The sequence below is a fragment of the Lissotriton vulgaris genome, chromosome 9 (genome assembly GCF_964263255.1).
Source record: "Lissotriton vulgaris chromosome 9, aLisVul1.2, whole genome shotgun sequence".
In the NCBI taxonomy this organism is placed as follows: domain Eukaryota; kingdom Metazoa; phylum Chordata; class Amphibia; order Caudata; family Salamandridae; genus Lissotriton; species Lissotriton vulgaris.
The window spans coordinates 243710103-243725275 of NC_141697.1; the positions used below are offsets into that span (position 1 = coordinate 243710103).

Genomic DNA, 15173 nt, shown 5'->3' on the forward strand with positions numbered 1-15173 from the left:
CGCACCATCCTTCTTAGGAATTGTAGGGGAAGTAAACCCATGGCGCTTGGCGAATTTCTCCAACTGCTTTGTGATAGGCTTTAAAGCAGTTGCTAAGGCTTGTTGTACAGTTCCCGGAACTGCCTTCTCTAGGGCCTTGTTGACGGAGTCCTGGCCCCATGCGTCCAGGGCCTCAAGAATATTATCTTCAATGGAAGGATTAGCCACTTCCTCTTCATAAACCTCATCCTCCTCATAGGTAACCCAATCATCCATGGTGGTGCCAAATTTATACATGGATTTGCTCATAAAGATATAAAGGTATAGCTTGAGAGGAGTAAAGGGGGCAGCCAACCCACAGCACAAAACAAAGCAATCACCAGGTACCTGGCTCCTCAGCCAAAGGCTGTAATCAAGTTCTTGCAGCCCTCAGGGCGTAAAATGGAGCTAAAGAGCAGGAAATAATACACAGGCAGTGTGCACCCTCCAGGCCCAGCGTTTTTTACAGCTTGCCAGCGTAAAGAGTCAGCACAGCAAAGAATCTGGAGTGGAATGGCAAAAAAACGGTTGGAAAAACGGGCAGTAGCGACGTGCGTAGCCCAATCCTAAAAAAAACAAGCCCAATTGGGCTACGCACGTCGAAACTAACAGGAAAAACGAAAGTGGAAACTCCGAGCATCTCCCGGCCAATGAGGGGGGCCTTCGCGCTCAATTAATGCATTATCACCCCGCCGTCGGCGGGTCGGTACCGGTGAATTAAAACAATGCCCAGGTCAGCTCGCAGCACACGCTGCAAGTTAGAGCCCGCTGCACGGGTAAATCAATCTTCTTGCTGCCTAATCAGCGAGAAGCGCGCCTCTCTTCTAACGAGGGAGGCATGTCGGGAAGCTCTGCGCGAAACTCGCGCTGTACGATGCTCCGGCCACCGAGACACACCGGCAAGGCACGCGCACACCCCCGATGACAGTGAGTGGCGTGGCCGGCCGAAATCAGTCAGCAAGTCACGAACAAACAACAGTGCCAAATAATCTTATTAACAGTGTGATTACATTAAATAAACAGCGCGCGAATAAGCTCTCCAGCATAATACATATCCTGCATTAGCATAATTATAGCAAGGAAAGAAAAGGCAGTTAACTGGCTGCGTGAGCAGCGAAGAAAGAGGAGGATATCTGGTGTTGCCTAGTTCTTATGGACTGTTACAGGAATGTTTGCATCATGGGAAATGTAGTTTGTTTTCATATACAAAGATTTTCATTGGCTGCTGTGTGTAGCATTAAAATGAAAGAGAAGCATAATACGAAGCCTCCGGTCCTATAATAGAATCTAAAACCTGAGCACTCCAAGCTATTTCTGTTTGTGGATGGGTAACTGGGTGAAAACTGGAGGCCCCTCCAGCCATCTTTGAAGATTGTTTTATTCGAAGTGCAGATCCCACCTAATGCCCCCACCCCTTCCAATGAATTTCAGTCCCCAGTATGTAATAAAATGGTGTTGAGCACAGTCTTTCCTTTGAAAATTTCTCACTGTCCGTTAATTTTCTCCAAACAGAAAATGACATGTTTGGGAGAAAACTTGGATCTAATGATAAACAAGCAGCGCAAGGATCTGGTAAGATGATTTATTTTATGGCCAAATTATATATTTGTAGTTTTCAGCTACAAAGTGCAAGAATGTCTGCTGTGTTGCATTGCAGGTTGATCACGATGCCTTCTTTACAGTATACTTTCTTAAATTCTAATACCTTAGTAGAACACAGTTCTTTCACTGTAAGTACTTGGAAAAGATGTGTGTGTGTATATATATATATATGTGTATATATATATATATATATATATATATATATATATATATATTTCTTTTTCACATAAAAAACCAAAGGTAACAGGGACGTTCTAGTTCGGCTCAGAATTCACACACACAAAACCATAGAAATTAAGCAGGTATAGTTACCTGAGCTAACTAGAACTTATGTCCCCGCAATGCACTGCTTATGACCTCACATATTACATCACTCATAACATGATCAGTGACATCACTATTGCATCATCTAGTAAACCGCTCACACACCCAATCTCACAAACGAGCACACTCATTGGATGATGTCAACAGTGATGTCACCAATTGTCATTTAAGATGTCATCAATGATATCATAGAACATGCCATGAGTGAGGCACCCACACCTGGCATCGCTCAATGTGAAGTCGTCTTAGTTTAGTGCACATTTTCCAGTCAGTCACTTCTTAGTGGTTCAAAGACATCCACAGTACCACTCAGCAGAAACACTCACCACCACCATGAGCTAATGAGCAGCTACATGGAATGGTGTTCCCATTCAGCTGCTTAAGGCATCCCGATCCTTAAGCAGAGGGCACATATGCTTTTGCTTATTGATTGCTCTTGACCCGTACTAGCCTTTTAAGGTGGAGTTAGCTGATGCCTTTTTTTCCTGTATTATTATGAGTACCTTTACATCTGCTGGAGTCGATAACATGGTTCTCACTCTCTCCTCCTCTATCCCTCTCTGTGCTCTCCTCTCTCTCTCTCCCTCACTCACTCCACTCCCTCTCCTCTCCCTCCTTCCCTCTCGTCCTCCCTCTCTCTCCCTCCCCTCACTCTCTCACCTTCCCTCTCTTCGTCTACCTCTCTCCCTTTCCCTCACTTCCCTCTCCCCTCTCTCCTCTCTCACCCTCTCCCTCTCGCTCCTCTCTCCTCTCTCCTCTCTCCTCTCTCCCTCTCTTTACCTTCCCCCTGCTCTCCTTTTTCTCCCTCTCCCCATCTCCCCCTCTGCCTGCTCTCCTCTCTCTCTGCCTCTCTCCCTCCCCTCTTTCTCCCCTCAGTCCTTTGCTCTCGTCCCCCCCTCTCTTCTTACCCTCCCTCTCTCCCTCTACCCTCTCCCCCTTTCCCTCTCTCCTTTTCACTCAATTCCCTCTCCCTCTCTCTTTCCCTCTCTTCCCTCTCCTCATTCACCCGAATCCTCACTCACCCCTCTCCTCACTCTCTCCAGGCCTGACTCTCTCCTCCCCTCTCACCACTCTCCTCTCTCACCACCACTCTCCCCTCTCAACACCACTCTCTTTACCACTCTCCCCTCTCCTAATTGCATTTTTTCACGGCAGCCAGGCCGTGACACCACATCAAAGGGCTTCTCCTCCCATAATTATTTTTTTTACGGCCGGCCGGCCGTACTTTAAGTTTCACGCCCGCCATACAACATACAACCACACGCACAACCACACGCACACCCACACCGTCAGTGCACAGTTTCACCATGCGCAGACACCATCAGTCGTCAGTGCATGCTTTCACCGGGCACAAACACCACCAGCTGTCAGTGCACACTTTCACCGGGGACAAACACCACCAGCCGTCAGTGCACGCTTCCACCAGGCACACAGAACCAGCCGTCAGTGCACAGCCGTCAGTGCACGCTTCCACCAGGCACACACACACACCACCAGCCATCAGTGCACGCTTTCACCAGCCACACACACACCACCAGCCATCAGTGCTCGCTTTCGCCGGGCACAAACACCACCAGCTGTCAGTGCACGCTTTCACCAGTCACACACACACCACCAGCCGTCGGTGCACGCTTTCACCAGGCACACACCACCAGCGTCCGTGCACGCTTTCACCAGGCACACACACCACCAGCCGTCAGTGCACGCTTCCACCAGGCACGTCAGTGCACGCTTTCACCAGGCACACACACCACCAGCCGTCAGTGCACGCTTCCACCAGGCACGTCAGTGCACGCTTTCACCAGGCACACACACCACCAGCCGGCAGTGCATGCTTCCACCAGGCACACACACCACCAGCCGGCAGTGCACACTTCCACTGCACCACCACAGCACCACCACAGCACCACTCAGCACCACTCAGCACCACTACACCATCACTCAGGGGCACCACAACATCACTATGCGCTACAACAGCATCAATGAACGCCACAGCATCACTTGTCCCCAAAACAACATCACTCAGCACCACCACAACATCAATCTGTGCAACCATTCAACAACAACTGTTTCAAATATTTTCTGTCAATGTTTAAAGCTTTATTACAAATGTCCTAAAAAGATGTTAAATGTTTTCACTTCTGTTCTTGTTAAAACATTGTGATTTGTCAGATCAATACATGTAAGACAGGGGGAAACTAAACATGTACCTTTACTAATGCTATAGATGTAACATTTGCTAACTTTATAACTATTGGCATTTCTAATAACAAAATTAATACTTAATTTTTTTTTTTTTTACATTTTACACACCAAAAGCTCAAACTTTTCTATTGCCAGACCTATTGCATTGCAAATGCTTGTTCTTTCTAGTGAGGTTGGTTATTCCACATTCAATAATAGAGGGGATTTCTAAATGTGGCCCACACATGACAGAGTCCAAGTATGGCCTTAAGAGTCCGTGCTAGCAGAGCTAGGTGCTAAGTTTGTGCAAATCCCCAGCAGTAATGACAGCCTTGAACAATATTACCAACCAGATGGTAGCCACCGAGTATCAGAAGAACAGGACACTTCTTTGCAGGGTTTGGCTTCCCGGTGCTGAGGGCCCATCACCTCTTGCTGTCTTCGCTGATGAAGCGTTTGGCCTCCTCATTTTTCGGATGGCCTATGTCAGTTTCCAAAGTCCCTTCACAGGTCTTGAGGCAATTGGTAAGTGTTCTTTACAGCAACCTTGCCCTGAAAATCCAGGAAGACAACCCTGACTTCGTGGTGGCCCCTCTCCTGTCTCATCGGGGATCACTATTGTCGACTGGCCATATCTTCACATTAGTCCCCCTCCTGGCGCACAGGGGGTCACTGACTTTAGTGCGCACATGGGCGATGGCCCTAACTTCACAGTGGCCCCCTTCCTGGAATGAAGTGCTCCCCTACTTCAGTGTGCTTACAGATAACAGCACTAGCTTCATGGTGGCCCCCTTCTGGCACACAGGAGTCAGCGATCTCCACTCCCACAAGCGCAACAGCCCCAGCTTCTGCAAGAGCGGCAGCATAGCCCACACTTCTTCAATGGCCCCAACTGGACTGGTCAACTTGCACTTTGCTCACCAGGATCCACTCAGCGGGGTCACTCCTGGACCTCACTCCCTTCATGTGCTGTCCTCCACCACACAGGGTCAGCTGGTCTTTGCTTGCCAGTAGAAGGCTGGTGCTCAGGGCAACTAGTCTTGACTTCCTGGGTGATGGCCTCTAACCCAGCAAGGAGACTAACAGATGTTGGTTCCTAGTTCTGAGTCCAGCAAATAGAAGTCTTGGTGATCTTCTCTCCAGTTGAATGTGACTGTAGAACTGTGCTGTTGAACAACTTGTGGGTCTGGTGGCTAAGTGGACTAATGCATCCATTGCAGGGGCCTGCGTTCGACCTCATGGTCACAGGTTCAAATCCCGGCAGGTCCACTCGGCCTTTCATCCATCTGAGGTCGATAACATGAGTACCATTGAGTTGGGTAACAACAAACATCTGTTATTTAGCGCCAATATACCCCTAGCGGTGAACGTGCGCTTTACAAATATACCTGTTATGTTATGTCATGCTCTCCCCTTTATAGTCCAAATTCAGACACAGACGTGATTAAGGGCCTGCTTCTTTGATAATCCTGTTCTGAGTTTCCACTTCTTTGAAGTGCCCTCCCCAATGTCCTTAGCTTTGTCAGAGGGACAGTCTACCACAGCAGGAGTGGCTCCAATTTTGATTGACCCATAACAGGAGCTCAAGGGAGTAATCGGTAGATCACACCTAGATGTCAGCCTCCACTGAAATATGCATGCAGAAAGCTGGCTCTTTACACAATATATCTCACTCTGATATATCATATAAAGAGTCCAAGGGTACCTTTATAAGTGGAGAGCGGCTTGCTATGGCAATCCCAAAGTGCTCTTCTAGGGGGGGTAGTGTGGTCGAGCAGCCTTAGGCTCATCAGAGAGGAGTGCAAGACCTCTGAAAATACACACATTGGTCAATAAATGAGACACATGACTCAATAGGGAGATCTACACCAATTTATAAAAATAACACATCTTTATATATGTTTAGGCACTAGAAGCAATTCGTTCAGGTAAGTACATGTTTATGGTTTAAATGTCTTTATTGATTTTCAACACACGTCTCCATGTACATTTAGCTATCTTCAATCAAAATCTAATCAGTACAACCGGACAGAGCCAGGTGAGGGCACAGCCCAGCAGTCGAAATAGAACCGGCCAAGTGCACGTACATGGAATAGAAATTATAATAATAAGAAAAGATGGAAAAACAACTCCCTCTCCCCAGAAACCCCTCCCCCCCCGTCCAGTGCCCCTGTCCCCCACTAACCCCACGTCCCTCCCCCAAACTATGCTAAGCCCACAGTGACCTACTTAACAATCTGTTTTCGGTGGCTCCGGGAGGCGCAGCAGTCTAAGATATCGGGGGCATGTGACCTCTCGGAATTCGGTAGCCAAAAGCGACAGGAATGGGTGCCATAGGTCAACATATCTGGATCCCTCACCCGCCATAGTGAGTGACAATTTCTCCATCCGAAGCACATGCCACAATTGGTGGAGCCACCCTTCAAAGGAAGGTGTGTTGGGAGTGCGCCAGTGCGTGAGTATGTTTTGCACCGCTGAGCCTAGCGCGATGGCCATTTGCCTGCCCCTGTGGGATTTCAGTGGGTAGGTCAGGGGATTAGGAAGACCTAATAGTACATAAGCTGGGAAGCGCAGGATTTCTGTCTCAAAGTGCTTATCTACCTCATCCAACACTTGAGCCCAGTAGGGCTGGATATGTATGCATTCCCACAACAAATGCACCAGGTAGCCAACCCGGCCACAGCCACGCCAGCAGGTCGCCTCTCGGTTGCAGTCTATCGCATGTAGTCTTTCCGGGGTATAATACCAATACGTCACAACTTTCATGAGCGTCTCTGTGAGTCCCATATTGTACGCAGAGTGTTGGGCCCTGTAGTATATCCCCTCCCATTCTTTGTGGGTGAGTGTTCTGCCTAGTTCTCTCTCCCACCACTCTCTGCCTGGGTTATGTGTGTACCCCTGTGTGACCTGTAGCATCTTGTAGAGATCGGAGAAGAGCTTGTCATCGGACGTGCGGGTGATGAGCAATCTTTCGTATGAGAATAAGCGCCTATCCGCGCTCGTACTGACCTGCGGCTGGAGTGCCCAGTGCCGCACCTGTAAGTATCTCAGACATTCAGTCTCCGGGAGACCGTACTCCTGCCGAAATTGGGAAAATGGAACCACTCCCTCCGGTCCATACATGTAGTACAAAGACCGACAACCAGCAGGCCTCCAGCGTGCAAAGTCCGCCCCTACTGCGCCCGGGGTGAAATCAGGGTTATCGACCAGTGCTGTGAGGGTAGACGGGAAGGTTGTAAGGTTGTGCGTGATATTGGTGGGTCCCCCACTTCATGGGGAACCCTTGTTATGTGCGAGGCATACAAGTTCGGGGGCCTGTGAGGTTTACGCTGAAAAGGGATCTCCTGCAATGGTCTTGCCGCCACCCCCTGGTCTTGAAACAACCAGTGTTTCTCCGATTCCCATCTACTCCACTCGACCAGGTATCCCAACTGTGCCGCTTGAAAGTACAGCTGGAGATCGGGAATTCCCAGTCCGCCCATCTCCGGGGGGAGTGTCACCAACGTTCTCCGCATTCACTGCTTCCGGACATTCCAGATAAACTGGGCCAAGTCTGATTGCGTCTGACTAATCCATCCTACAGGCGGTCGGAGAGGGAGGGTATGGAAGAGATAGAGGATCTGGGGCAAAATAGTCATTTTGACCGCAGAGATTCTGCCTAACCAGGAAAGAGGGTAGTGCTTCCACCGACCATCCTCACAACGGATTTTCTGGTGAAGGATAGCATAGTTGGTGGCAACCATAGCAGGGAGGGAGGGTGCCAGCTGGATTCCCAAATACGGGACAGTATCCACCACCCATTGAATGGGGAACAAACTCCGCAGATATTCCCGGGTGGAAGGGAGCAACGAGAGGTCTAATGCCATCGACTTGTCTGTGTTCACTTTGAATCTGGCAACTCGGGCAAAGGCGTCTAAATCTGCCAAGCACGCCGGCAGGGCTGCCCTCGGGTTAGTTAGTGAGATCAACACATCGTCAGCGTATAAGCTAATCTTGTGGACATAGCCGCAAAATTTGATCCCCTCAATTGCCGAATTCTGCCGTATTTTCTGAGCTAGAGGTTCCAAGTACAGGGCAAAGAGAAGGGGCGATAGAGGACACCCCTGTCTTGTGCCCCTCTCAATGGGAAACCTAGAGGAGGTGTATCCGTTCACTCTGACCGTGGCTGTATGGAATCTGTAGCAATTAACAATTAAGGTACGGAATTTCTCCCTTATCCCCGCCCTCTCCAGCACCCGCTCCAAGTAGGGCCAATGAACGAGATCGAACCACTTTTTGGCGTCAATGGCCAACATCATATAATCCCCGGGCACCCGAGTAGCTTTCTCTATAAGATAGAGAATCCTCTTGGTTTTGTCTGGTGTAAAGCTTGCCTGATCCGGATCGATAAGACCCGGCATATGAGGGCCTAGACGAGCGGCCAGAATCCCTATGTACAATTTAAGGTCACCGTTGAGGAGGGATATCTGGCGATATGCCCCGCATTTAGTCCCATCCTTTCCAGGTTTAGGGATCATTACTATTGAGGCTCCTGAAAGGTCACTCGGTATCGCACCCTGTTCAGCAAAGGAATTAAACAGCCAGGTAAGTAGTGAGGCAAGCACTGTGCAAAACTTCTTAGAAGATAGCGTAGAAGCCGTCCGGGCCTGGGGCTTTCGCCAACTTAAGGCTGGATATAGCAGCTATGACCTCCTCCGTTTAGATATTCCTGTCCAGGTATTCGGCCTGAGCCGCTGTCAGAGAGGGCAGGGAGACAGAGTCCAAAAAGGCAACTCCCTCAGAGCTGTCTAACTGGCCCCCAGTGTAGAGGGCTGCATGAAAGTCACGGAATATTTCCCCTATATCAGCATCTGCCGATACGCTAGTCCCGTCTGTTAGAAGGGGCGATCTCCGGGGGCACAGAATACGCTTCTGACCGCCCCGTGACCCACCTCTCCTAGGAACACTGCCGAGCACTGGCGGGAGAACCTTCAGGGGAAGAGTCTTGTATCTAGGATTGCACGCGCTGAGACCTCACCACTCGACAAAGGGACACCACACAGTAGAGTTCTGAAGAACAGGTTCTTTTATCTAGCAGGATTATTTGGATCTTTATGATCCACAGGGTCACGTATTTACAATCAGAACAAGGGTTCATCAAAGTCTCGGTAAGGGTATGGGTAGCGGGACAGTCTCGATGTTCAGGGTCAATACAAAGCGTATCCGGCGCACGGCTCGCAATCCTCGAGCCGGGGAATACGTTAAGGTCTTGGGTCCAGCCGGACCAGAATATTCTCCGAGCCGCGACCAAGTCAGCAGGGCTCGAGCAGGAACAAACAGGAGGTCTTTCGGTCTTTCGGTCTTTGGGGAGCCGCGTCCAATCAGCAGGGCTCAGGTGCTCTCAGGGTTCAAGGGAGCTGCGACCACGTCAGCAGGGCTCGGATGGTTCAGGCAGATGTTCGTCTCTGCCAAGCTTGAGCCGCGACGATGTCAGCAGGGCTCAGGTGTTCTCCGGGTTCAAGGGAAACGCGACCACGTCAGCAGGGCTCGGATGGTTCAGGCAGGTGTTTGTCTCTGCCAAGCTTGAGCCGCGACGATGTCAGCAGGGCTCACCAAGATTCCAAAGTTCAGGTACCGTTCTTCTTCGATGTTCGTTGAGCCGCTATCACGTCAGCAGGTCTCTCTTCGTTCAGGATCCAACTGTCGGCCTACTCCAGAGTAGCCCTTGTTATAGGCCGGGTGTCCTTTGAAGTCCGAGCCCTCACGGCCAGTGGTCTGGTGCCCGGGGCTGGGGTTTGGGGGCCATCCAGACACCCAGTGGGGGGTTGGAGCCAACTCCCAGGGAGGCTGGAGGGGTGATTGAAACCAGTCGTTAGGGCGAGGCCGGAGGTGCGATTGAAACTGATCCACCCTCTGTTAGCCAAATTAATCCTTCTGCCCCCTGGTCAAGTTGTGGTGCCCCGGTGTCTGGGTTGCGCTGGGGCCGGGGCTGGGGTCAAGCAGCGGCCATGGCGTCAGGGATTGGAGGGACCGGGAATGGCGACTGGCCCTTCTGGGTTGATGCGGGTGGTGGGCGCCGGGTATCCGGAAGAGGGCTGTTGGGGTCCAGGGGCGGTCGTCCTCTTAGAAGGGTCCTGCGGGAAGCGGGGTGGGCAGAGGACAGGACGCTCAGGGGATTTCTGCCGTACTGGGTGCAGTCGGGGTGCCGCTGCTCGGGAGAGAGAGACCACGCCACAAAGCTGGGTCCAACACCGTCCAACCTGACAATCTCTTTGACCCCTTGGTGCTGGCGGATCTCTCGCAGTCTATTGGCCAACAGGCGCCCGCACCTATCACCCCCGCTATAGTAAGCGTGCCTCAGTCGTAGAGCCGCAAACTCTGCTCTATCTTGGGCAAGCGCCGCCAATTGATGGCGCATAGTCTTAAGCTGTCGCCACACTCTCGGAGCTCCCGTCCACTGGTGCATCTGCTCCAATTCGCGGAGGTGCTGTGTGAGCTCATCGTGCATACGCTGGCGCTCCCTATTGTCAGCAGTCGAGAGAGCAATACATTCCCCCCTAACTACGGCTTTCAGCGCTGCCCGCTGGGTTGCAAGGGTGGTATCTGAATTCGCATTATGGGAGAGGTAGTCAGTAATGGTCCTTTGTATGTGCTTCACAACGTCAGCCCTGTGTATGAGAGTGTCCCTAAGATGCCATAACCTGGAGGGACACGATGTGGGTGGCAGGGTGAGTGTGGCGAGTACCGTGGCGTGGTCCGATAGGGAGGCCACTCCTATCTCAACTGTGGTCGTGAACGTGCGCACATGGGAGGAGACTAACAGGTGGTCCAGTCTTGTGTGCATTAGAATAATAGGAGTACTCCCTAGCTAGTGGGTGAAAGCTGCGCCAAAGGTCGTGCAGGCCAAGGTCGTTCAGTCGCCCGCGTCCCTCTGCAGAAAGTGCGCCTACCTGGTGGGTGCACTGACTGGATCTGTCCATAAGGTTGTCAAACACTAGGTTTAAGTCGCCCCCTAAGATATTTCGGTCCGACGTGGCTGTAGCCTCAGTAAGGGCGGAGTGCAAAAACTTCTCCTGGCCTTCATTCGGGGCATATAGGGAGCCAATAGTGAACCTTAGTCCATCCAAGGCAAGGTGATAGGACAGAAGTCTCCCCTTGATCTCGTCACCTTTATGTAATATTTCCCCTTCAAATCGCTGAGCCACCAAAATCGCCACCCCAGCCGTCTTAGTGGAGCATGAGGAAAAAAACTGAGTGGGGAAATTGCGAGAACACAGCCTATGACAGTCGCGCGCTAGCAAATGGGTCTCCTGAAGTAAGCATAGATCTGCTTGTGTGCTCTCTAAACATGATCCTACCGCCCTGCGCTTTACTGGGTTATTAAGGCCCCTCACATTGATGGTTAAAATCCTAAGTGTGGTATCAGGCATAACCGATAATCGGCAGTCAGGCTCGTACTTGAGGAGCTGCGTGTGGTGTCGCCAGTACAATTGACCGCCATCTAGGGAAGGGCTACCTGGACGTGTGGAGCTACTCTAGCACTAGGAGAAAATCGAACGTGGAGCACTGGACACCCTCCTCAACCCCCCCAACAAGTCCCAAACTACAAAACATATTAATGAAGCAAAAAAGGACGAAAACACATAGTCCATCAACCATGGTTGAGAAAGGATATCTGGGTGGATTACCAACAGGGAAGACCCCTCTCTCCCGCCAACGGGCCAGACCTTAAGAAAGCAAACAATCGGCCAGGCATAGTGTCTAGAGTCAGCTGGGTTGGGTGCTGGGGTGGTCTGCTGAGGCGGCCTCCAAAGCTGACCGTCTACCCTCCATGACCTCTGCAGCTCGGGATTTCTTGAGATGGCGCCTGCGGTACCGCTGATGCCATCGGGGTCTGGAATCATCAGCTTCCTCCTTGTCATCCTCATCTCCACTCTCTGATTCCGGTAGTTCCATCCCCAGTAGCCTGCTAGCTTCTTACAAGGAGCGCAGCTGGTACAGCTTATTGTCCATGCGAAACATTAGCCTGAACGGGTGGCCCCAACTGTAGGTGATGTTGCGCTGCTGTAAATGCGTTGTGATAGGTTTGAAGGTTCTCCTCTTCTGTAGGGTGAGGACATACAGGTCCTGATGAGGGACAGGAGTGTGACCTTTAAACTGAAGAGGGTGCATTTGTCATGCTTTTTGGAGGATAGCCTCTTTGGTACGGAAGTTTTGGACACAGACTAGTATGCCCGGCGACGGAGACGACGGAGCCCTCGGGGACCCACCCTGTGTGCCCGATCCACCCTCAGCACAGCCTCCAATGGTCTGCCCAGTATGTGATTGAAAAGTTCTCTAGAGTAGGAGAATAGATCCTTTGAGTCCTCATCCATCTTCACCCCTCTAATGCGTATTTTGTGGTGCCGGGACCTGTTTTCTAGGTCCTCGACGTGTGCTTGGAGGTCCACCTGTTGGTCATGGACCGGATAATCTCCTGTTGCAGAGCCGCTATCTCCGTGTCCCTCCCGTTGCTCTTACCTTCCAGATCCGCGACTCTCTCGCCGATGCCATCAACCTCACGTCTGACCTCCGGAATCTCCGATGCAAACTCTTGCTTTAGGGGATGGATGTCCTCTCTTAAAGCGACAAACATGGATTCGAGGAACACCTTGGTGATGGGCTCAGCTCTGTCTTCCTTCCCTGGCTTCGGGCCTGAGGGCCCGGCCGTTGTAGTTGAGGCCATTTGTTCAGCTGGCGCCTTGACAAACAAGTCTTTGATGGTCTTTTCCTTCCTGTTCCTGGAGGAGGACATAGCACTCTCCGGATAAGCTCAAAAGGGTCATGGTAGGCCCCCCCCCTGTCGGCTCCTTCTCAACTGTTGGCGTCAATGAGCGACCCTCCCGCCCCCCGGCACTCACCCCCAAGCCAAAGGGGAGCCTCCGGGCCTCCGTGCGCTTTATGCCTCACTCAGCCGGGGCCTCCAGGCTCGTCTCTCCTAGGTCCGGGGGGGCCACAGGCTTAGTCCTCCACTTGGTGTACACTCGCCAGCCGATGCAGCGAGATCCCCCCTTTTGCCAGCATGTCCCACAGGGCGTCACCACTGTCCTTGTCCTGCCTCCGTGCTGGTACAATCCAGACTCCCCCGATGACCCTCAGCTCGTCGCCTGCCGAGCCCCTCCATGAATGCTGAGTGACGCACGTCTCACCCTCCACTGCTCCGGCTGGTATGCCGCGTCCGGTGCTTCCCTGTCCCACCGTATCTCCCCTCGAGCCTGTCTGGGCCCAATCCTGTGCACTTAAGCGACGTTTCCCCTCGAGCCTGTCTGGGCCCAATCCTGTGCACTTAAGCGACGTTTCTCTGCCCCATTGTCTTGGACCCGGTGGGTCGCGGTCATTCGTCAGCTATCCCTGCAGGCTCCGGCGGCTCACTCTGTGGGCGGTGGGAGGATGACTTAACCGCCCTGGGGGAGAGCTCCGCTCCGCTAATGCCCCAAACTGCAGCGCCCATCCCCCGTACCTGGGCCCGACAGGAAACTCCTCCACAAAATGGCAGGGTAGTCTTCCGCGCTCGTCGTGTCCCCTCTCCACCACCACCGCACCGGGAGCTGCACCACTGTCAGCGCCCTCCCACGCCTCTAGGCCGGCAGTCCCCGCATGCGTCGCTGAAGAGGCCCACTAGGCCGCACCGCTGGACACACCGCCTCTCGCTCCAGTCCGGGAAGCCTTCAGCACACTCTCAGGGTCGCCGGGCACTCCATTCTGCCACTCATTGGGAATTCGCGTCTCGCCGGCTCCGCTGCCAAACTCCTCAGTCTCCCGGCCCACCAGGCGAGTACTCGCTCCTAGGCACCGTGCAGCTCGCACCCTGCAGCCTCACCCTGCACCGCTGTTCCTGGCTGCCACACCTGTTGTACCGCACTCGGCTGGGCAGAGATCAAGGGGCCTTCACCACCCCGCCGCTGAGGGCTTTCTCCCAGCTGTCAGAGCTCCGCTGGGACCGCACCACCGACTCCTCGACACCCAAAATGGCGGCCCAGGCCCGGCTTACCGGCGGCTCTTCAGTTCGCAACCGCGGAGGTCTGCTGGTCCGCAGCTCCGCAGCTCCCTGGACCCCGCTGCCAAAGCCAGGACACCGGAGCGGCCCCCGCTATCGCCGGTCCGCTGGATCTGCTGCAGCCCCCCTCGGGAGACAACCTGGCCAGCCCCAGTAGCCCGGGCCTCACTGCTCCTGCGCAGCCTCGGGACCACCAGATTGCGGTCGCAGGTAGGCTACAGCCCCGCAGCAATCGCTTCCGACCCGGAAGGGTACTCTCTGGGCTCAGGACCCCCTTCAATATAAACACTCAGGCCGACCGTCGCTGAATCGGCCCGAAAGCCGGTGCTGTGTTTGGCCGTCGGCGGGAGCTCGGAGCAGTCCGTCCGCTCATGCCGCCATCTTGGCCACCGTAAGTACATTTTTAAAAAGGAATTCTTTTCAGTTCAAAAGTCAACACAATTTTTTGAAGCTGCAATGTTATCCTATGGGAGGAAGGAAAAGTCAATGCTGCATTCTGGTACAGTATAGTGACCTATGGGACCAATCTCCAAGAGTTAAGGTGAGTTGTGGGCAAGGTCCATGGTAGCACCAGCAGAACACCACCAGCGGCACTAGGGTGGCCGGGTGCAGAGGTGCAAAACAGCATTGGGTGCCCAATGTTACTGTATGGAAACTGGTCTTAGCGTAAAGGGGCTGCAGGCTCTCTGAATAAAAAGACTTTAAAAAAAAAATAAAAAGGGGCTGCAGGCTCAGACTGGGAGGCCAGTTGGGCTGAACCAACAGGGGGTCCTCTTCTCGACAGCCCAGAGTCGACTGGTGTAGAGGTGTCTTTAGGCGTCTGGTTTTTCCTACCAGGAGCAGTCGCATTAGAGGGGGCATGCATGCAGAGGCTAGAGGCGACAATGGAGAGTTTACTGGGGGTGAAACCACAGTGGACTCTGTCTCTGGAAGACTGGGGGAACACAATGACACAGTTTGCCCACTTCAGCTCAGGCTTGGAGCGTCGGGTGCCGTGATGTCTTCAGGCTTTGGAGTTCTGCAGTCACGA

At 52.6% G+C, this 15173-nt stretch overlaps 1 protein-coding gene across 1 annotated transcript in view; it reads left to right on the plus strand.

Moving 5' to 3' along the window:
• Nucleotides 1–15173, plus strand: part of SPINT1 (serine peptidase inhibitor, Kunitz type 1) — a 262840-nt gene that overhangs the window by 241300 nt on the left and 6367 nt on the right. Inside the window, exon 9 of the mRNA XM_086937424.1 lies at nt 1531–1590. Coding sequence (XP_086793550.1) covers nt 1531–1590 — 60 coding nt within the window. The remainder of the gene's footprint in view (nt 1–1530; nt 1591–15173) is intronic.